Here is a 22,655-nt window from a genome sequence, read left to right as displayed (position 1 = left end):
CACTTAAATGACCACCCAAAGTACAGAGCTCATTCACCAGTTATACTTCTGACATATAGAAGGCTTACTGTTAAAAGACAAGCAGTCGTAGTTCTCTTGGTACAAAACTGTAGTAAGAAGTGGATTCTGCTAACAAAAGGGAGATTCAAAACGCTGCTATCACTTACTGGCATACTACGAAATACTGGAGACCCAAAGCCTTGACGAGTTACTAACACACAACATGAAGTATGACCAATGATCAAAAACCTCTATTCTGGTAGCAATTTTTTGTTTTGTAAGAAATTTTTTTTTTTTTTTTTTGTCTTTTTGCTATTTCTTGGGCTGCTCCCACAGCATATGGAGGGTCCCAGGGTAGGGGTCTAATTGGAGCTGTAGCCACCGGCCTACACCAGAGCCATAGCAACGCGGGATCCGAGCCGAGTCTGCAACCTACACCGCAGCTCATGGCAACACCAGATCATTAATCCACCGAGCAAGGGCAGGGACATAACCTGCAACCTCACGGTTCCTGGTCGGACTCATTAACTACTGCGCCACGACGGGAACTCCTCTATTCTGGTAGTAATTTTGAACCCTGCAAGAGGCTGTTACCAACCTTTCCAGTTATAAAAAATAAGTTACAAATGTGCAAATAAATGTCTTAGAATTAGGTGAAATTACAACTCAACAGTGGAAAGATTTTAGGATTTTCATTTTATTAAAAATATATCTAGTGGGATGGAAATCCTATGAAATTGGATTGTGATGATCACTGTACAACTATAAATGTAATAAATTCATTGAGAAATAAAAATATATATACGTATCTAAACACAATAGCAGCAGCATCTGATAAGTTTTTACCAGAACCATTTGTAAGCAGTCCTACTCAAATACACACCACCTATGCATGACTTCTATGTTTATAGAACCCAAAGCATTATGTAAAGAACAGCACTACTGTATTAACCTAATTAAAATGAAGGAGAGTGACATTAAACTGAACTACATATACGACCCCAGAGTACACCCGAATGTAACCTTCAGTGGAAATGAGGGAATTCTGTAGAATGTTAGGCAGTCTGCTGCCCAACAGTAACTTAAACTGGTGGAAGTCAATCTCTTCAGCTCTTTCAGCATGAATTTCATGAATCTGAACTTACGTATATATTTAAGAAATTATCTATATAGCAAATAAGAGTTAATCAAGAGTGGAGGGAACTACTCTAACCCTGGAAAAACAAATTCTAAAAAACATTCTAACGAATTCTAAAAAACATTCTAACCCTGGGAAAACAAATCTAAGTGGTAAAATTTGTGAGGTTTTACAAAAGTTGGCAATTTTCAAAATTAAAACATTAGATACAAAGTAAATTTAAAAATCAGGCAAGAAACTAAAACTTTGCTTTTAAGCATGTTAAGAAATGTATTAAAAAGAAAAAAAAAAGGAGTTTCTGTCATGCTTCAGTGGTTAACAAATCCGACTAGTATCCATGAGGATACTAGCCTCGCTAGTGGGTTAAGGATCTGGTGCTATAGGTCACTATAGCTGTAGCATAGGCCATCAGCTATACTCTGATGCGACCTCTAGTCTGGGAACTTCTATATGCTGCAGGTTCGGCCCTAAAGAGACCCCCCCCCCAAAAAAAAAAAAGAATCTAACATCCATGAGGACATGGGTTCAATCGCTAGCCTCACTCAGTGAGTTAAAGGATCCAGTGTTGCTGTGAGCTGTGGTGTGGGTTGCAGATGAGGCTCAGATCTAACGTTGTTGTGGCTGTGGTGCAGGCCAGCAGCTACAGCTCTGATTTGACCACTAATCTGGGAACTTTCATATGCCACAGGTGCGCCCCTAAAAAGACACACACACAATCCCCCACACACAAAATAATTAAAAAATAAACAATTGTAATAAATTGCAGGAAACCATACAAGTACCTTAAAATAGAACAGAAAGAAATCTAGCTATGAGATACTAAATCCTACCTTACTGAATATGAACCAAAAATCATTACTAACTTTAATAGAGTTTATTTTTAAAATAATGCACCAAACTTTGACCAAATCACCAATAAAAGTGTATTTAAGAAAAACAAAACTCACCCACAAACCCAAGATTAAGTAAGGAAGTCAATTTTATTTTAAAAGATTATTTTATTACATATATAGTTGACTCCAGCTTCCAGAAATATAATTTAGCCCTTTTAAGAGCACTACGTCCTGAAATTTGAAAATAAACAATTTTAAATGACTACTACATTAGTAAATAAACATGAGAAAATACTACGTATATAGGTAGTGAAAAAAATTTTTAAATATTTAAAACACGTAAGGAACATAACTACTTTGTGGAAATGGCTCTACTTCATAACCCACCCAGTTAAAACTAGATGCTACCTCACAAGGAAAATAAATGTCTCATTGAAATGTTATTCAATGTATCCCTCCAAATGAATTCATTATAACTACTAAAGATTTAAACCAAATCATACTACTCCAAATGGATATTTTGTCTTTTTTTTTTTTTTGCCATTTCTTGGGCTGCTCCCACGGCATATGGAGGTTCCCAGGCTAGGGGTCAAATCGGAGCTGTAGCCACCGGCCTATGCCACAGCCACAGCAAAGCGGGATCCAAGCCACATCTGCAACCTACACCACACTTCATGGCAATGCCGGATCCTTAACCCACTGAGCAAGGCCAGGGATCGAACCCGCAACCTCATGGTTCCTAGTCGGATGCACTAACCACTGAGCCATGACGGGAACTCCTATTCCAAATGGATTTTTAAAAAACGTTTAAAAGTCTATTACCATATACTACAATCCTTAAATTTGAATAATATCTTCAATGACAGCAGATTTGGCTCAAGGTTCTTTAAGATAGCAATATATATATAAGAATGAATGAAGGTCCTGAAAATGATCAATATCACAGAAGTTATTTTCTTGATCAAAAAAAAAAAGAAAAAAGATTCTAAATGCCAGTTTTTACTTTGAATTGAGGCAAACCAAAATTCAAGCCTCTGCTACTTCTGAAGTCAACATAGCATAGACTGAACCACTTGGAAAAACAGAAAATCACAAGCTGACTAGTGTGTTTATAAGTTAATTATATTCAATGGGAAATAACTAAGAAGATGGTTGCAGAAGTTAAGGATTTATACTTGTTTTCTCACACCAAACTGGCCAGCTTATGAAGGACTATCTTTTATTACCAGTTAAGTGTGCACTGCTGAACAAGAGAGAACCAAGAGAATTTGTCTAAAACAATGAATATCAACTACAATTTAAGGAAGACTATACTCGCTATATAAACAAGTTGAAAAACATGATGTACAGAAGGTATCAAGTGTAAAAATGGCTATTGTCTTGGCCTTACCTCAAGTTTTCCTGACAACATCTAGCTGGGATGAAAAAGATAATTTTAAAGAAAAAACAAAATATCTTAAAAGAAAACAATAAACATGAAAACACATCAGCTCTTATAAGTGAACAAAGAGAAAATACCCCACCCACCCACACACACATACTCTCTCTCACACTCATGCTTTCTCTCTCTCCAGTACCTCTAGACCCTAGAAAGCTTTGCTTCCAATAACCTGCTTAAGAAAATGATTTCACTTTCCCTGGACCTCTTGTATTCCTACACATGCCCAATCTTTACAAATTAGTGCCTTTTAAGATTAGTATGATCATTTTAAAGCTGAATAAATACCATCAGCAAGAAAAATAATTAGCAGCAGGAACCAAATTAAATGCTAATCACCAACTGAGTCCAGAGTACAAGATAATACTCAAACTTTATATGATTGCTTTATAGACACCACACAAACATGCACTCCATATCAAAACATTTTCTATGCACACTAAAAGAACGGGATAAAACCTAAGATGCTGTTTTGAAATGCATAAACAAATACTTTCCTCTAAAATACTTAGCTTTATTACAGAAATGGTACTAAAAATGACAAAGATTCAAACAATATTTGCTCTATTCTACTTACTTATCATAAATAAGACAGCTGTTGATGTAAGACACACACTCCTTCCCAATCTTTCCATATGCACCCAAGCATTCTTGAATCAGAATAAGCAGTTTAGCAGTCAACCGTATGTGGTTGGATGATTAAAATGACCATCTATACTTTACATAGTAAAGCACTTTCAAAAATTTTAATGTATACAGTGACAAAAAGAAAAAAAACACAGTAATTATGAACACATGAAGAGTAAATTAAGCAGCTTCATAATCAAACCAGGCTTCATTACTTGCAATAAGGGCAATTCTTTCCATTCTCCACCAAATACCTAAGTTTCAATAGTATTAACATTAAAAGAAAACTCAAGTTGAAACCAAGTAACTGATGTGATACTCAGCTTTTAAATCTAGAAGTAACTCTTTCCATGAGGTAAGGCAACTGAGTAATTTGATTGTATCAGATTGCATTAAAATAATTATACTTGATTTTTTAACATCATGCTAATTAAAGGTATAACTTTTGGGGAAACATAACAACCAAAGTCCTGAAACTAGGAATTGTGGCTTAGGGGAAAATATTATCAATGTTGTCATTTTACTACTTGCATACTTCCTGCCAAAAGTGCACCTAACACTGTCGGATGACCTATATTTTAAACTCAAGTAAATATATTCTTACACATAAAACAAATAACCTCATGTATTCTTTAAGTACAATTTCTGCACATCATTTATAAGATGATTGAGAGGTAATAATTAAGGCCATCCAATGAAGACAACTAAAGGGTTTGCTTTAAGTGAAATAAGAACATGCTGCTTCATTTTCTATTATCACAGTATAAAACTGATGGTCCCAAAACTGTACTGTTGTTTCAAGCTCTAAAGTCATTCTTAAAAACAGAACTTCCCTCTCCCTTACTTAGGTGAACTAAGTAGAAGCCGCTCTGACATACCACTTACACACTTTTCTATGGGAGTGAATGGAACATCCATCTAAGCTCCGTATGAATCGAAAATGACTAGCACATATAAAATTCTAGAAAACAGTATACCACATTGTAGAAGGCACTAAAGCTTCAGCTTGTGCTCCCATAGCCCATTTTGAAAACCCAGTTTTCTTTTTATAAATGGCACCTTTGCCACCTTCAGCTGACAACACACACTGCAATATTGTTCATAATAAGCTCGGAAATGTCAAGAAAGTTCAAAAAGAAACGCTTACTTTGTGGGGAGACCCAATGATTCTAAACACTGAATACTAATACATTATTAGTATTCAACACGGTTGTTCTTTCTTTTGAAAGAGAATAGTAGCATGCATTGTCAGTTGGTTTTTAATCCACGTATTTAAGCAATTTTAATCTGTAAAACTATTTTAAAGAAAAACTGCTGTCCTAAACAGTGAGCAAAAGAAAACACAATAGTGAGAATTTAACACAATCACTGTATATCCTGTGAAGTAAATGTTAAAACTTCTTACATACTCTGCACTTACAAGGGTGTGTATATATTTGCACCGATTCAAGCACATCATCAATCTGCATATATTGAAATAGTTTTTTAAAAAAAAGTAAAACAATACAAAAATTCAGTTACTAGCATTTTTTAAAAGAGCCTCCAATGTTTATCTCCAGTCTTTATGGATCATACAAATTTAGGTCTTCAACGTCCTGTTTATTTATAATGGTTCTTGGCAAACACTAACAAACCACATGACAAGTGTGTCAGCCACCATGGAAATGCACAGATTTTAGAAGATGAGGAGTTTGGGTAACACCTGTTATTTTCATGATGTCCATGCTTTGTTTTCTTACTCAGTAACAAGATGGCCACAAAGTCCCCTAACAACTAGGAAAGCTGTTAGCTCATATCTTTATGCTCTACTGGATTTCCTCACTGTTTTAACATCTTGTTGAGAGCATTAAAAGCTTTGGATTTTATTCCAGCATGTGTTTAGAGGTGCACTTGTGGGTCCTATACAGCTTCTGTTTTGGTAGAGAGGTTTTCTTCATTTGGCTGACAATTCCCATTTTGCTGCACTTTGTTTTCCTCAGTCCTTGGTGGAGGATCTTTGTCATCTACTTCTTTGCCCACATTTGAATCTGGTTCTTTGTTGTGCTCCTTTTCCTACAATGAATATTAACGCATTTAACATTTTTCTCAGAAGTTGCCTGTCACTACATCTAGTTCTGGCTAAAATATGTAACTTTATCTTCTATGAATTAATTAAACTGGGTAACTTCTCCCACTACCTTTTCATATAAATTGCATATGTAAATTTGTACTTCTCAAAGAAGAGGTGCAATCCATGGAGATTAAGTTAGAATAAAACAGGTAAACAGAACGTCTAGGGAAGATTTCAATAAATAGTATTGACTGGCTTGAAAAAGTAAAAGTTTCCATAGACGCCAGCGTAGACTTGTAATGTAGGTATCAGAAACAAAAAATAGGGGAATGCAGAAAAGGAAGTCATTATTCCTCCTACCAAAGACTCTTCAAAAATAGTTCAAAAACTTAAGGAAGAATTAAATGAAAGCATGTTGGGAGAAAAAAGGCAGGGAGGAAGTCCCCTCATGGCTCAGCAGGCTAACAATCTGGCATTGTTACTGCTGTGGCTGTGGTTATAGCTGTGGCACAGGTTCGATCCCTGGCCTGGGAATTTCCACATGCTTCCACCTTTACTCGGTGTAATTTGGTTTTCCATTAATTATTCTAATTCAACAAACCCAATTTCAGTATATATTACAAAATCAATGATAACAGATCATCTGTCAAATCTGCTAAAACAAATACAGTAAGGAAAAAGGCATCAAGTAGATATATTCTTGTAGATAGTTTAAAATTTTATTGTACGCCATTCTATGATTCTCTAAAACAAGGAATGCAATTGTTTACATTTTAATTAGTTCTTAACTTCAAAAAGTTAGGTTAGGGGAGTTCCCGTCGTGGCGCAGTAGTTAACGAATACGACTAGGAACCATGAGGTTGCGGGTTCGATCCCTGGCCTTGCTCAGTGGGTTAACGATCTGGCGTTGCCGTGAGATGTGGTGTAGGTTGCAGACACGGCTCGGATCCCGCGTTGCTATGGCTCTGGCGTAGGCCGGTGGCTACAGCTCCGATTAGACCCCTAGCCTGGGAACCTCCATATGCCGCGGAAGCGGCCCAGAGAAATAGCCAAAAGACCAAAAAAAAAAAAAAAAAAAAAAAAGTTAGGTTAGGAGTTCCCATCTTGGCACAGCGGAAATGAATCTAACTAGGAACCGTGAGATTGCAGGTTCAATCCCTGACCTCGCTCAGTGGGTTAAGGATCTGGCATTGCCATGAGCTGTGTTGTAAGTCGCAGACCCAGCTCGGATCTGGCGTTACTGTGGCTCTGTCGTAGGCTGGCAGCAACAGCTCCGATTAGACCCCTAGCCTGGGAACCTCCATGTGCCGTGGGTGCGGCCCTAAAAAGACGAAAAAAAAAAAAAAATTAGGTTAAAAAACTACCAACTTTAACAAATACTAAGTGATACCAAAATGTACACGACACCATTGCCCTCAGGAGTTTTTAGTCTAAAACAACTGTTCAATAAAGAAAAGAAATGTCAAATATTAATTATTCAAAGCCTAAACTCTGAACAACGTGCTTACTTTCAGTGAAGTACTGTTCTTCTCCGCCTTTTCTTTCCCATCTCTGTCATTAGAACTCTTTCTTGTAGAGGTTGAACGTTCTCTCTCTCTCCTTTCACTGATATGGTCCCTTTCTTTTTCTCTCTTTTTATCCTTCTTATTTCTGCTATAAGAATATTAATACATCAGTAAGCTTCTAAAAATTAAACACTCTTGGCATTCCCTTGTGGTGCAGCAAGTTAAGGATCCAGTGCTGTCACTGCAGAGGCACAGGTCACTGCTATGCTTTGGGTTCAATCCCTGGCCAGGGAACTACTATGTGCCTCAGGCATAGCCAAAAAATAAAAGAATAAAAAATTAAACACCCCACTATATTGTTGACAAAATATTCTCACCTAACGTTTATGCGTTGTAAATAAGCATTGTCAATAATGCAGTAGACCAAGTAACCAATCTAACACCACCCCATTCCCCAATTAATTTCTTAAAGACACACAAGTCATTTTTGCAGAGGCCACTATGTGTTCGCTTAAAACACAATTTTGGAGTTCGTGTTATGGCTCAGTGGAAACAAATCTGACTGGTATCCATGAAGACACAGATTCAATTCCTGACCTCGCTCAGTGCGTTAAGGATCTGGCATTGCCATAAGCTGTGGTGTAGGCTGGCAGCTAGAGCTAGATTCGATCCCTAGCCTGGGAGCCTCCATATGCCATGGACACAGCCCTAAAAAGACCAAAAAAATACCCCCCAAAAAACCCACCCCCCCCATGATTGTGCAGTATCAATTTCTTAGTTTTGAAACATTGAAGACTTATTTACTGTAATTAGGATAAATCAAAACAAATTCGTCTATTTTTCTTACCAACCTTTTCAAAGCAACAGTGTATAAGCAGAAAAGAACGAAAAGGATAAAGAACTGGATATGGCTCTCTCTAAATGACTTCCAGAAAAACCTGGAACTTCCAATAACCAGTTGTGCCATGTATCCTCTTCTCAATCACAATTACAAAAAGTCCCACTCACCAATTCAAGAGCAAGCAAAAAAGACAGAATGAATAAGTCCCATTTGTAAAAATAACCTATCCTTAAAATTGGAAGGAATCAAAATAATTAGCCGTAGTATGGGCTTTTTTTCTCTTACGAATAGTTTAAAAATAAACACAAAAGACCAAGGAAACAAATAAAAACATTTAGGAAAAAGACTCAAACAAAAAACAAAATAAACACAGTAACAGACCCCATAAAAAATGGGCAACACATACAATTCACAGGAAAAGAAACAAATGGCCTTCAAATATATGAAGAGATGGTTACCTTCACTCTTAAGAGAAATGCAACTAAAATTACTAAGTACTAGTACCATTTCTCATAAAAATCCACAACTTTGGTAACTCTGGTAAGCTAGAGGAAAACAGGCACTCTCATACATAGCTGGTTATAGTGCAACCTGCTGCCAATCCTTCTGAAGGACAAGAGGGAAGGAAATCGCTCTCAAAATTACAAATACATTCATCCTCTGACCCAAAAATACCATTTGTAGAAATTTTTCCTGCATACTTGCACATTACAAAATTATAAAAGTCCAAAGTTATTCATTACAGACCTCTATAATTTATACAAGAAAAGTTAAGAAAACTCATTCTACTGCAGGCTGGTTACATAATCTAAGGTACTTTGCAACAATGGAAGTCCACGCAGTTGTAAAAAAGGAATGAAACAGGAGTTCCTGTCGTGGCGCAGTGGTTAACAAATCCGACTAGGAACCATGAGGTTGCGGGTTCGATCCCTGCCCTTGCTCAGTGGGTTAACGATCCGGCGTTGCCGTGAGCTGTGGTGTAGGTTGCAGACGCGGCTCGGATCCTGTGTTGCTGTGGCTCTGGTGTAGGCCAGCGGCTACAGCTCTGATTAGACCCCTAGCCTGGGAACCTCCATATGCCGCGGAAGCGGCCCAAAGAAATAGCAAAAAGACAAAAAAAAAAAAAAAAAAAGGAATGAAACAGTACTCTCTGATGAGTACATAAAGTTCTCCTGGTTAGTTACAAAACAGCAGCAACTGGCACCAACAGTGTATATTTTGCTCAACCTTTTGCAAAAGAAAGATGAAAATAAAATTGCCTTATTTCATTTATACCTATACACAAAACTGGAAGGATACATTAAAAAAAAAAAAAACTAGTGAAGTCATTACTTAAAGAGACAGACCAGATGGACACATGACTGTAAGTTAAGACCTACTGCTGTGTAACTTTTTACACTTTTTGGATTTTTAAACAATGCAAATAGTTTTACATATTACTCATTCAAAACATAAAGTTTAAAAAAATAGGAGAAAAACTTCTTTCTGCTTCCTCCTCACTTTCAGAAAGCACGTGCTTTCAACCTACCTCCTAGGGGATGGAGACCTAGAAGATTTCCTTTTTATTGTTTTTGATGTTCTTGGCGATCTGGAAGAACTCCTGCTCCTCCTTCTACGCCTTTCCCTGAAAGTCAAAAATATGTCATTTAAAAAAACAGTAAATAAAAGATACCTCAAATATACAAAATCAAAAGGGTCCATAATGCTCTCAAGTGAACAGTATTATTTAGAGGCCACCTAAACTAATGTCTTTGATGAAAATGTTCTATCAACTAATTTCAGTAAGGTTAAATTATGAACTGTAAATGGACCAATGAAAATATCTTCAAGGATTTCATATTAGGTAGAAGACCTCCTTAGCACCTGATTTGGACAATAATTCCTTGAGTAAAAAAAAAATACTAATATTAATGGATGTTTCCTACTCTCTCTCAAGTTAAACATGTCCTTCCTCGGGATCTAAAGCATGTTTTGTTTATCAGATCCTTTGTTATGCCTCTAGCTCCTTGCTGCTCCACTACTGATTACTTTGTACCAAGGGAGGAGGCCCTTTCCAAGAACTGCAAGATAAGCACACTTGCACAATGTAAACTGTGTAAACCCAAGTATTGAGAAAATCTCTAAAAAAGTATTTACATTAATTCATTTTACAGAGAAATTGCTTTTACCCCAACCTCCTACCACTTTATTGTTGTTGTTCTATTCACTTAAAACTGAAGCAATTCCCTATAGGCCTAGTGGTCAAGGATCCAGCATTGTCACTGCCATGGCTCAAGTCACTGCTATTGCACAGGTTCAATCCCTGGCCCAGGAACTTCTGCCTGCTGCAGGTGCAGCCAAAATTAATTAATTAAAAATAAGAATAAATAGGAGTTCCAGTTGTGGCACAGTGGAAACAAATCCAAGTAGAAACCATGAGGTTGTGGGTTTGATCCCTGGCCTCACTCAGGTCACAGACATGGCTCGGATCTGATGTTGCTGTGGCTGGGGTGTAGGCCAGCAGCTATAGCTCTGATTAAACCCCTAGCCTGGGAACCTCCATGCGCCGCCTGGGTGCAATCCTAAAAAGCAAAAAATTTAAAAAAAAAAAATTAAAATAATTTTAAAAATTAGGAATAAATAAATTTGAACATGCATTTGCTTAGACATAAAGGAAATTACACTTAAAACCTGGGCTTTAAACATGACAAAGTAAAAAATATTTTTTAAATACATTAACAGTTTTATTATTATTAAAAACTAGTTTGCTTATTAACATACTAGCAAAAGATGCATACTCCAATAAATTACTTCCATAAGGTGGTCAACTTAGAAACAATGAACTTCGGGATGTCTATCATTCACATGAGGGGGTATAAGGTTGTATTTATTAAATGATTAATGTACCCAATGATCTATCTATCAAAGAGCCTTATAACTAGTGGCCATGCAGCTGAAACGACCCAATCCTCTAGAATTCAAGTTCTCCTTATCACCTCAGTAAATTGATTCTAGGCCAATGAAACATTTTCTGTATGTTCTTCACCTTTAAAATAAAACCTAGACAATGCTCTTATGTGGTACACATAAGATAGTAAGACATTAAGACCAAAAGAGCTCAAGAACTGTGAGAACACAAATAAATCAATTCCAACTTTATCTAACCTTCTCTTCCATTACTCAATTTTATTTTCAAGTCACCCCAAAATTATACTTCCCACTACAGGAATTAGATAACGATATTCCATTTAATCGGCGTCATTCTGCAGCAGCACTCCCCTACCTGGCACAAGAACCAGAGGTACTTTTGTCACAACCTGAGTATGTCAGTGTATCCCGGACTTTAAGATTCCACAAAATGGCACCATCTAAATCAGCGTAACTCTTTACTTGTATGTTCTGGAAGTGCTAGGTGAATAGGTAATAACTACCAGTTAGGGATAAGAAGAGCCAAGGCTGGATAGACAACAACCCAGAATGTCAGATGAGAAACAAGCTGTCTCCTACTGTATAGCATAGGGAACAGCGTCCAATCTCTTGGGATAGAACATGATGAGGGGTGATATGAGAAAAAGAATCTATATATATGTACGACTGGGTCACTTCGCTGTGCAGCAGAAACTGACACAGCATTGTAAATCAACTCTATGTTAATAAAAGCAAAGAAAAAAGCTGTCAGCTCTAGTATGCAGAACTGGAGTTGGTTAGACTGATATATTTAAATTTTAGTTCCACATCTTACCAGCTGCATGACTGGGGTCATATTACTTAATCTAAGTGTCAGTTTTTTTCCCAATAGAAAAAGGAGATAATAAGCCTTGTAGAGCTGTTATGAGGATTTAGGATAATACCTGTAAAGTGCCAAGCCTAGTGTCTGGTACTTAGTAGTAGGTGCTCAATAAATATTTTCTCCTTCCCTTTCTTGGTCTCATTCTTATTTACAGTAATTTCAAGCATTAAAAGTTTTTAAATATCAAAATTTTTCTTTAAAAATATATCTTAGAAGACAATGGTGGAAATAAAAATATTAAATAGACTATTTTTCTGAGCAGTTAAAATGTTACCCATTCATCAAACAAATCAGAGCACATCAAAGGAAGAAAAATGCTAAAAGATGAGAAATTGTTAACTCTTCACTAAACTCTTCTGAGAGCATGACACATTCCAAACTTCTGAACCTTTAGGAACGAATACTGGTCAGCTATATTCTCCAGGTCCCAGACGTTATTTAAGAACTAGGAAGTGAACCCAAACATCGAAACTTACTTAAAATGGTCCATGAAAAAAAATTAAACATTTTGAAGTCATCAGAAAAAGTAAATTCAACTGAATTCAGAAGGAATCAAAACATTTGCTGCTGTGAAGGGAATGTCTAAATGATCACATAAACACAAAGCAATGTGTGAAACCCAAGAGCAAAATAACTGTGCAGTCAAGATACAGTCCACAGCTGATATCCATACCAAATGAATTAAAATTCTGCAGGTTTTGGTTCAATGTGCTGAAATATGGCAATGATTTGTTGATTTGAAGGGCAATTTTAACCTATACTGCTGCTTTCAACTTTATACTTCTGAGGTATTTTTCAAAAGCCAGTATCAAGTACTGTTTAGAGTCCTTAAACAATCTCTTAAAAAAAAAAAAAAAAAAGAAAAGAAAAGAAAAGAAAAGAAAAAGAGCTGAGCTACTATACTATTATACTTTTTTCTTCGTCTTTTTGTTTTTTTAGGGCCACACCTACGGCATATGGAGGTTTCCAGGCTAGGGGTCAAATTAGAGCTGTAGCCACCAGCCTATGCCAGAACCACAGCAACGTGGGATCCGAGCCATGTCTGCAACCTACACCACAGTTCACAGAACACCGGATCCTTAACCCACTGAGCAAGGCCAGGTTCAAACCTGCCACCTCATCATTCCTAGTCGGATTCATTAACCACTGTGCCACGACAGGAACTACCTAAAATATATTTTTAAAGTAATTTTAAGATATAGTTTAACACAACTTTGGAAATTCCATTTATTTATAGTCACAATATCATGTGGAGCAATGGATGCAGCTTTAGATAATCCTGAATTAAGAAAGGGCCTCACATTGCTGCTGTTATTATGGCAACCAACTGCCACCTGGTGGCAGTGTACCTATTAACAGTCCTAAGAAAAAAGCAAATTCTTAAAATGAACAAATATATGAAAATCAAAATCTAAATGTCATGCATCCAACAAAACAGATCAGTAAAAATGAACTTAGATGGGAGTTCCCACTGTAGCACAATGGGTTAAGAATCTGACTGCAGCAGCTCAGGTCACTGTGAAGGCCCGGGTTCAGATCTTCAACCCAGTGGATCTGGTATTACACAGCTATGGCAAAGGTCACAGCTGTGTCTTGGATTCAGACCCCTGGTGACCTCATATCTTATGGGTACAACCATTAAAACAAACAAAAAAAAAAAAAAAAAAAAAACCACAAAAAACTAAGATAACAAAAAGGACTAAGACTCCAACTTTAGAAATCAACTGTACATATTAAAATTTACATCAGGGAATTCCTGTTGTGGCTCAATGGTTAACGAACCCGACTGGTATCCATGAGAATGCAAGTTCGATCCCTGGCCTTGCTCAGTGGGTTAAGGATCCGGCGTTACAGTGAGATGTGGTGTAGGTCGCAGACACAGCTGGGATCCTGCATTGCTGTAGCTGTGGTGTAGGCCAGGGGCTACAACTTCGATTCAACCCCTAGCCTGGGAACTTCCATATGCCAGCGGTGTGGCCCTAAAAAAGACAAAAAAAACCCACAAAAAACAAAACAAAACAAAAAAACTTTATTCCAAAGAAATAAAGAAGCCTGAAAGACCAATTTTTCTACATTAAAAACCAAAACCGTACCCGTGTAAGCCCACCCTCCAAGAAAATAATTAAGCAGCAGCAACAGCAGTGCCTGGCACCAATGCCAGGTTAAAACAGGGGGTTACAAGGACTATTAACCTTTCAGTAATTTTGCCCCAATATTATTTCATCCTCATAGATTCAACACTGCAGCAATCCCTCTACTAGAGAAATGTTTACCATCAGAGGGAAATGTTCTGATATTACTGTACTGATTTCACTTAAAATCACGTTTTCATTTGTTATCAGTAAACCTCTGGTAAAAAGCATTATCAAACCTGCTGGAACTACGAGATCTTCTTGATGCATTGTAACTTCTGGGTGGTGTTCTGGACTTTTTATCCTTCTTTCTCTTCTCATCTATCTCTTTAGATCTGTCCTTTTCTCGTTCCTTTTCTTTGTCCTGTTCTTTCTCCTTCTCTTTGTCTCGTTCCTTTTCATGTTCTTTTTCCCGCTCTCTGTCTCTGTCCTTCTCCTTGTCTTTATCTCGGTCCTTTTCCCGTTCTTTATCCCGGTCTTTATCTTTGTTTTTACCCCGTTCCTTTTCTTTTTCACGTTCCTTTTCCCTGTCTCTCTCTTTTTCCCTTTCCTTTTCTCTATCTTTTTCTTTCACTCTTTCCTTTTCCTTGATTTTTTCTCGGGTGTCTTTTCTTTTGTCCCTTTAAAAACAAAAATAAATAAATAAATTCACAATTAAAATAATCCAACACCCTAAAAAGGACCTCCTTTTCTTTCCTCAACAATTAGCAACACAATTTGTAATAACTAAAACACATTACTTATAAATTCCTATATAACTTATGTGTACATAACACTGCTAATTGAATCAAACAATTACCAGGCCGAATTAAATAGTCTGGAAACCTCATGAGTCATATTGACCATGAAACGCAATCAATGGCAATCAATATTAATCACTACTAAAACTATCAGAAAACATTTAAGTTCTCTGACTAAAAATTAAAACAAATTTTTTAACAAATGAAGCCATGAAAAAAGCTACCCTTAATTTTCAAAACACTCACCGTGAACGCGAACGACTCCTTGACTTCCTTCTTTCTCTTGATTTAGAACGTTTTTTATGGGGGCTCTTAGATCTACGTCTATCTTTTTGTCTTGAACGTGATCTATTATGAGATCTACTCCTAAAGAAATACAAGTTGTTAGAATGTCAAAATTTATTCTTAGAATTTCAAATTTTAAAAATTTAATCTTTCTAGAGTTCCCTGGTGGCTCAGCACGATAAGGATCTGGTGTTACCACTGCTGTGGCTTCGATCACTGCTTTGGCAAGGATTCAATCCCTGGAGCAGGAACTTTGGTGTTCCATGGGCATGGCAAAAAAAATAATTTAAGAGCTTTCAAATAAGAGAATTTTAAAACCATCCAGACAATATTTATCAGTATTTTTAAACTATTATGTACTGCTTCAGTTAAATGATCTGACATAAATTTATTTGATACTTTACCAGACAGTTCATTGCCCAAAACACAAAGACAGAACAGAGCAAGAATTTATTTCCTATGTCATACTTAAAGTTGCTATTTTCAGCTGTGGCTTTCTTTTGCTAAGAATTACATGCCTCAATTAGTAAAGAAAACTCCTCCTACAGCCCAAGTTTTCACACCATATGTTGTCTTTAACTCTTAACCTGCATGTAATACGACTGCTTGTGGTTATAACTTATAGTGGTTTTATGGTCAATGGTTTCTATGAACAGCTGTGGGCTGTTCGTCATAATACACATTAAGAAGAATGTACAAGGAAGCAAAGTACTAATGACCATGCCAGTGTGACAGAAAACCAAACACCTTACTCATGAATTAAAGCTCAATAAAATCAAGGCCTTGATTTTATAATTACATAAACATAGCTATTAAAGAAACCAGTAAAAGGTCCTGTTGTATATGCAGTGCAAACAAATTCAGCTAGTATCCATGAGAATGCAGGTTCGATCCCTGGCCTTGCTCAGTGGGTTAAGGATCCGGCATTGCCGTGAGCTGTGGTGTAGGTTGCAGACGCAGCTCGGTTCCTGTGTTGCTCTGACTACGGCAGAAACTGGCAGCTGCAGCTCTTATTTGTCCCTAGCCTTGGACCTTACATATGCCATGGATGCAGCCCTAAAAAGCAAAGCAAAAAAAAAAAAAAAAAAAAAAAAAAAAAAAAAAATGAGAGAGAGAGAAACCAGTAATAAAACTAGAATTTTTGCAGTAAAAACAACTGTTACTCCAATTCTGAAATTTTCTAGAGTCCTCTTCCCCACTAAAATAATAGCTTATATAATGTCAGTTTTCCGTAATGACATATCCTAGGAACTGTTAATAAAATATAACAAAATTGAATGCACCAACTCTAGGGTCATTGAGTTCTGCCACACACTAGCCATGAGAACTCTGGCTAATCACTTAACCTCTCCAAACCTGAGTTTCTTCATCTATAAATTGGAGTAAGAATCATACCTACATCACCTAGGGCTGTCATGAGGATTAAAACAGACGAAACATGGAAAACTGCCTAACAGTCTCTGGTACAGAGTAAATGCTTAAAACTCTTTAAACCTTCAATATCTGAATCATTATCATTATTAACAATATAAATGAAAACGTTAAATTACATTTTGTTTATTTCAAGGAGGTTGGATATGCCTTATACAATTAAAACTCATCCTGATAATATTTTCATGAATTAAGTTAAAACCAAATATCTATAAAAAAAGAAATACATAGTTAAACGTTTGTCATATGCTATGAGAACCAGAAAAATCTCCAATTCTCAATTAATGAAATTTGGTTCTGAAAACATATTTTTCAGTTAGTTAAAATTTGTTTCCCAATAATTAATTTTCAACTGAACCACTCATTATATGTCTTTTAAAATTATACATTTATCTTCATACATTTTTATCCAAGAGGATAATTCAGTTTATTGAAATCTTTATCACTAATAACCTAAGAGATATAAGGATTAAGTAGTAGGCATTAAGGCAAAATTTATAACATTTTTAATCCATTTACAGATATCCACATGAAGGTAGTATCTTAAAGAACATTTGCTTCTACATACTTAATAAAGATTTCTACTCTAGTTAACCTTGCTAAAAATATAAACAATAATTTCATTTTCTTCATTCAGTGCTTTCCAATCTTAATTAAGAAACACCTTAACGAATGAAAGTTAATAATTAAAAAAAACACTTATCATTTGGCTTCCCATCTTATCCTGTCAGTCCTCAAAGTTTGAAAGTCACTACCCAAGAGTAATGATTGTATTTCAATTTTGACATTAAATATTTCATGTTTATCTCACCCACTAGTTGCCTACAAATTCTCTGATCAGGAATGCTAAAAGCTTTAAGGCAAGAGCAAATCTAATCCAATCAAAGATAAAGATCTGACTTACTGTTAGCAGTGCTCATTTTAGCACATGTACAAAACTGCAATTATAAATTAAACTGTGAATAAAGGACAACTTACCATAATGCTGCATCAAAGTTCATTTCTAAGTCAGTTGTTTCCCATTAAAATATTATAAAATGTCTTATAGTTCCTATGCTGGTCTGTAAAGATTACCTAACTTTATAATGATTAGAGTACTTGTACCCACTTTTTCTAACACTGTCCCTATGAAAAAAACAAAACAAAACACAAATTTGGACAGGAGTTATCTTGGGGCACAGTGGGTTAAGGCTTGGGTCACCCTCTGATGCAGGTTCAATCCCTGGCCTGGGAACTTCCGCATGCCATGGGTGCCCCCCACTCAAAAAAGTGGACAGAGTGGAAACACATCTTTCCAGTCCTAGTCAAGTTCGTAGTGACAAATAAACCCTTCCTCCCATCTATATAAAAGGAAGGAACAGGGAAAGGTTCTACAAATACCTGAGAACACTAAGGAGGCAGAAGAAGGCAGGCCTTCAAGAACAAGGGCTCTAGCAACCCACACTGCTACTAGGTCTAGTAGGTCATAGTCAGAGCTAAGGGTATCCAATCCCACCATAAGAAGGGAAACCAAGAAATGCCTGTCATCTTCTAGTGGGGGTGGGGGGGGGAGTTCCTGAAGTCAATGTTTTGGGTAAGGAATTTTTTTCTTTTCAACAGAACTCCTCCTCTTTATTTCTTTATGAACTTAGTAAAGCTTCTTGTGCTTCTACACCATGTACATACTGCCGAAATAGGAAACACGCATACCTCAGAGATACTGTGGGTTCAGTTCCAAATCACCGCAACAAAGGGAACACCATAATGAAGTGAGTCATGGGAATTTTTCGGCTTTCCGGTGTATGTACAATTTATAGTTATACTACAGTCTACTAAGTGTATTAAGTGTGCACTAGCATTATGTCTTAAAAATATATACATACATACATACCTTATTTAAAAATACTTTATCACTGGAGTTCTCACTGTGGCACAGCAGGTTAAGTTCTCTCTGCAGTGGTGCAGGTTTGACCCCTGGCCCAGCACAGTGGGTTAAGGATCCAGCATTGCCATAGCTGTGGCACAGGTCACAGTTATAGTTCAAATTTGATCCTTGGCCCAGAAATTCCCATATGCCACAAGTGTGGCCAAAACAGAAAAAGTGGGAGGTGGGGGACCTTACTGCTAAAAAATGCCAGCCATCACCTGACAATGCAGGATTGCCACAAACTTTCAATTTGTTAAAAACCACAGTATCTTTGAAGCAAAATAAAGCAGAGTGCAATAAACAAGGTACGACTGTGTGCAGGCATCAAGAACAATTAATTTCTGCTACATGATTAGACAGACCTCTATGAAATCATTCCTATGAATAACAAATTTCATTTCAGACTGAATAACTCTTCCCCCACGAACCCTTAGAAGGGGAAAATACCCAAATGTACTTAAAATGGTAAGAGTAAAACCTTAAGGTATACAGTTAAATTACTTGCTCCAATGGAGAAAGCTTCAAAGAAATTATCAAGGAAACGATGGTGTTGATCAAGTGTCGCTTTTTTCCCAGCTTTAGAAAACAGCAAGGTATTAGATTTGGAGCATGGCTCTTGTTTATAACAACACAAAATGAGATTCAAATCATTGGTCTTTTTCTTTCTCAGAAAAATTACTACTCTTCACCTCAATTCTATATTTTTTTGATCTCCACCACCCTACTGACCTACTGAAATATCCATAGTCTAGCACCACTGATTCTATTCCACTTTCCTTCTCCAGTTCTGGCTTCCACTGCACTGCTTTATCCCTTGTACATGAAACAACTTTATTCTCTCAGACCTTAGTTTGCCTCACTCTAAGGTCTTAGATGGAGACAGAAAGTAAAACCATAATCCGAAAGAAGTCTGGCAAGCTAATAACAACAGAGAAGTATACGCTGGCACAGGGCTAAAAGTATAGTTTACTACGGTCTATTTAATAATGTCATCTTTTCAGAGTTCCCATGTAGTGCAGTGGGTTAAGAATCTGACTGTGACAGCTCGGGTTGCTACTGGTATTCCATCCCACCCCAGTGCAGTGGGTTAAAGGATCCAGCATTGTAGCACAAGGTGAAGCTGTGGCTCCGATTCAATCCCTGGCTCAGGAATTCACATATACCACAACTATGGCCATAAAGAACAAATAAATAAAAGAACATCAAAATTTCCTCATTGACTCTATCTCCTTAATCAGCTTACCGATGAGGTTCAACATACAGCATACTGGTTCCTTTTATTCCCCCTCCCCTTCAAATCCTCCTCCTTTCTCTAATATTCCCAACAACATGCACATATGCACATACACACTTTTCTCTACCTCTTCTCTTTAGAAGTATGAATATGTATGTACATTAACATGAAGTTAGGATCCACTAAACACATCTTTCACATTTCAATAACAGCTCCCTCCTCATCCTAAAAAGGACAATAAAACTTCTCATTTTAGACATGATTTAGGGGTACTTCCAATCAAGATGGTGTCGCAAGTTTATATTTTGAGATCCCCTTGGCACCAACTACATCGGATTTTTTTTTAAAGACACTAAAATGACAGAACTATGAGCCATGCACATAATACAGACAGAACAGAAACAGAGCTTAAGCACAATACAATAGTTGCAGCTGAAGCCAAAGGTTACTCCTGTGTTTCAGGTCCCAATGTGGGTGGCAGAGGCTCTTACCACCAAGAGTACAAAGACTTAAAAGTACCCCATTTGACACACAGAACTGGAGATATGTAACTACATGAAATCAGGATCTGGGGTGGCATTCTCCAGACCTTGAAGGAAATGGAGGAAGGAAAAAACAAAAAAGCTGCTATGTCAGAAATATTTTCAGCATGACGTGTTCCCTTTTCCCAATAGGAAGAATGAAAAGCTTCTGCCATTTCTATATAGAGACTAGTTTACTCATAGAAAAATCAAGAACAGAACATCTTTAGAAAACCAATTACTAAAAATATGTTGAGTTTAAAAATTATATACTAGATAAAATGTCACTCTTATGTTAATATAGTATCATAAAGTAGTATTTAACAGTAACCATACTTCCTGGAAAACACCAAATTTCTAAATCCTGATACTTAAAGACTAAGAAAATCTTAATCCCTGTAAACACAAAACCAAAAAAGTTTAAATATGGCAGCAGAAATTCTTACCTGTGTTTTGACTGTGATCTTTTCCTTCTAGAACGGGATTTTGAGCTAGACCTGGATTTTGAACGAGTGTGGGAACGAGATCGACCGCCTTTTCTTTCATTGCTCTTTCCAGACTCTGGGAGGAAAAAACCACTTTGCAGTGTAAGCTCAGAACAATTAAAGATCCCAGTTAATAATCAGGCACAAGTGGAATGTACCACATATAGTGCAAGGGGCCTACTCTCTGTACATCCTCCTCCTGTGCAATTATCCTTCAGAAACATCCAAGAAAGTCATTGCATAAACTCGTTGAGTGCAGCCACCCTGCAGCAGTACATATAAACCAGATGATTATAAACAGCTGTTCGTAGTATTTTGTTGCTGCCATAATGTACGATTATAACATGTCTGTAATTCCTATGACACTGATTTTTAAATCCTTTCTCCATTTATTTTCCTAGAATTGAAGGGTAAATTCTGAGTGCTAATTTAGAAAATTTGCTCAAATGTAAACCATCTAGACATTTTTAGGTTGAATTTTTAATTTTAATTAGCAACACAAAAGCTTGAATAGGTGTTTCTTTTACTAAAAAGAGTCTCTGTATTTTTCCTAAATCATGGACTCTTTTCTATTTTCAAAATGAAACCTTTGAAGGAAAAGTGAAACTGCTTAATCATAACGTTTATTGCTTTTCGCCTCACAATAACATTTATACCTTGCTTTAAGCAAATCAGTTCTGCGCAACGATTCTGCCTTAGAATATAAAGAACTGATTAACTCAAGCTAATGTACCTCAAACTCAATATAATGGAAAAAGGCATTTGTGCTAAATACTTCTTCAACCTTTGACTCTAGTTAAGTCACTTACTCTTTGAGTTTCAGTCTTCGCATTTGTAAAAAGAAGGGACTGAACATATAATTTCTAAAATTCCTTCCAATTCTAAGAGTCTATGATCTTCAGCTATGACCTGTGTAACAATGCTATGGCCTTACCTGGTTCGATAGCTGCTGAGATAAAGGACTGAGCCTCTCGTACTCGCTTCATTACTTCTTCTAACTCCTTAGCTGCAGCCTGAGGTGTCATCTCAGGGGGTTTTACTATTGCATTGTTGGAGTGATTTATTCTAAATTAAAAATATTAGCATATCACAAATACACAAAATATTTTACAAAATATGAAACAAATGTTTATATGATACACATATTTACAAATCTGAGGACATCTCAAAAGCACATTAAGAATATAGCTAAATACAGAATAACCAAAACCACCCTCAAAACCATGATTAACCTCATTTCCACCTGCTAACAAGGGCAAAAGCAAGGGAGGAAAAAAACTGAACCCTGGGTAACTTCTTTAATTACTTGAATAGACCAGGACAAGGGCTTTTCTACGCAGCTTAGAATTATAAGAAATTAAAATAGTTAACACCAATATTAAAATGAATCATTTCTATTCTTAGAATACAAAGTTTTGGTTGACAACCTCTGCACCCTGGGAAGATGAAGTGGAACACAGATAGGTTCCCCATGATAAACAGATATCATGTACACCATTTTACTCAACCCTGGCCCATTAAGTCAGAGAGATTCAAATGTGGGAGACATTTGATAAAACTCTTCCCTTATGGGCAAGAGTGGTTGTTCTGGTACACATAAATGAATTGGGTGTGTCTCACTATACCCCTCCTACAGTGAAAAGACAAGCACCCACTAAGAAACATTACTTATTCTTTAAGAGCAGAATCTTTATTTATTTATTTTTTTTGTCTTCTGTCC

At 36.7% G+C, this 22,655-nt stretch overlaps 1 protein-coding gene across 10 annotated transcripts in view; it reads right to left on the bottom strand.

The window, feature by feature from the left end:
- Positions 2,103 to 22,655, bottom strand: part of SREK1 (splicing regulatory glutamic acid and lysine rich protein 1) — a 43,368-nt gene continuing 22,815 nt past the window's right edge. For 5 of the 10 annotated variants that reach the window (XM_021077031.1, XM_021077027.1, XM_021077032.1 and 2 more), the window contains 7 exons: positions 21,870 to 22,000; positions 20,897 to 21,011; positions 15,320 to 15,439; positions 14,573 to 14,953; positions 9,961 to 10,056; positions 7,595 to 7,739; positions 2,103 to 6,088 (listed from right to left, as the gene is read on the bottom strand). In XM_021077031.1, coding sequence (XP_020932690.1) covers positions 5,936 to 6,088; positions 7,595 to 7,739; positions 9,961 to 10,056; positions 14,573 to 14,953; positions 15,320 to 15,439; positions 20,897 to 21,011; positions 21,870 to 22,000 — 1,141 coding nt within the window. In that variant the 3' untranslated portion in view covers positions 2,103 to 5,935. Of the gene's footprint in view, positions 6,089 to 7,594; positions 7,740 to 9,586; positions 9,921 to 9,960; positions 10,057 to 14,572; positions 14,954 to 15,319; positions 15,440 to 20,896; positions 21,200 to 21,869; positions 22,001 to 22,655 lie in introns of those variants that run through there. The other 5 variants (XR_002339775.1, XR_002339776.1, XM_021077028.1 and 2 more) reach the window with 4 other exon arrangements.

Source organism: Sus scrofa, chromosome 16 (assembly GCF_000003025.6).
Source record: "Sus scrofa isolate TJ Tabasco breed Duroc chromosome 16, Sscrofa11.1, whole genome shotgun sequence".
Lineage (NCBI taxonomy): Eukaryota > Metazoa > Chordata > Mammalia > Artiodactyla > Suidae > Sus > Sus scrofa.
Note: the sequence above shows the minus strand (reverse complement) of the source record. Positions and strands in the feature narration are given on the sequence as shown.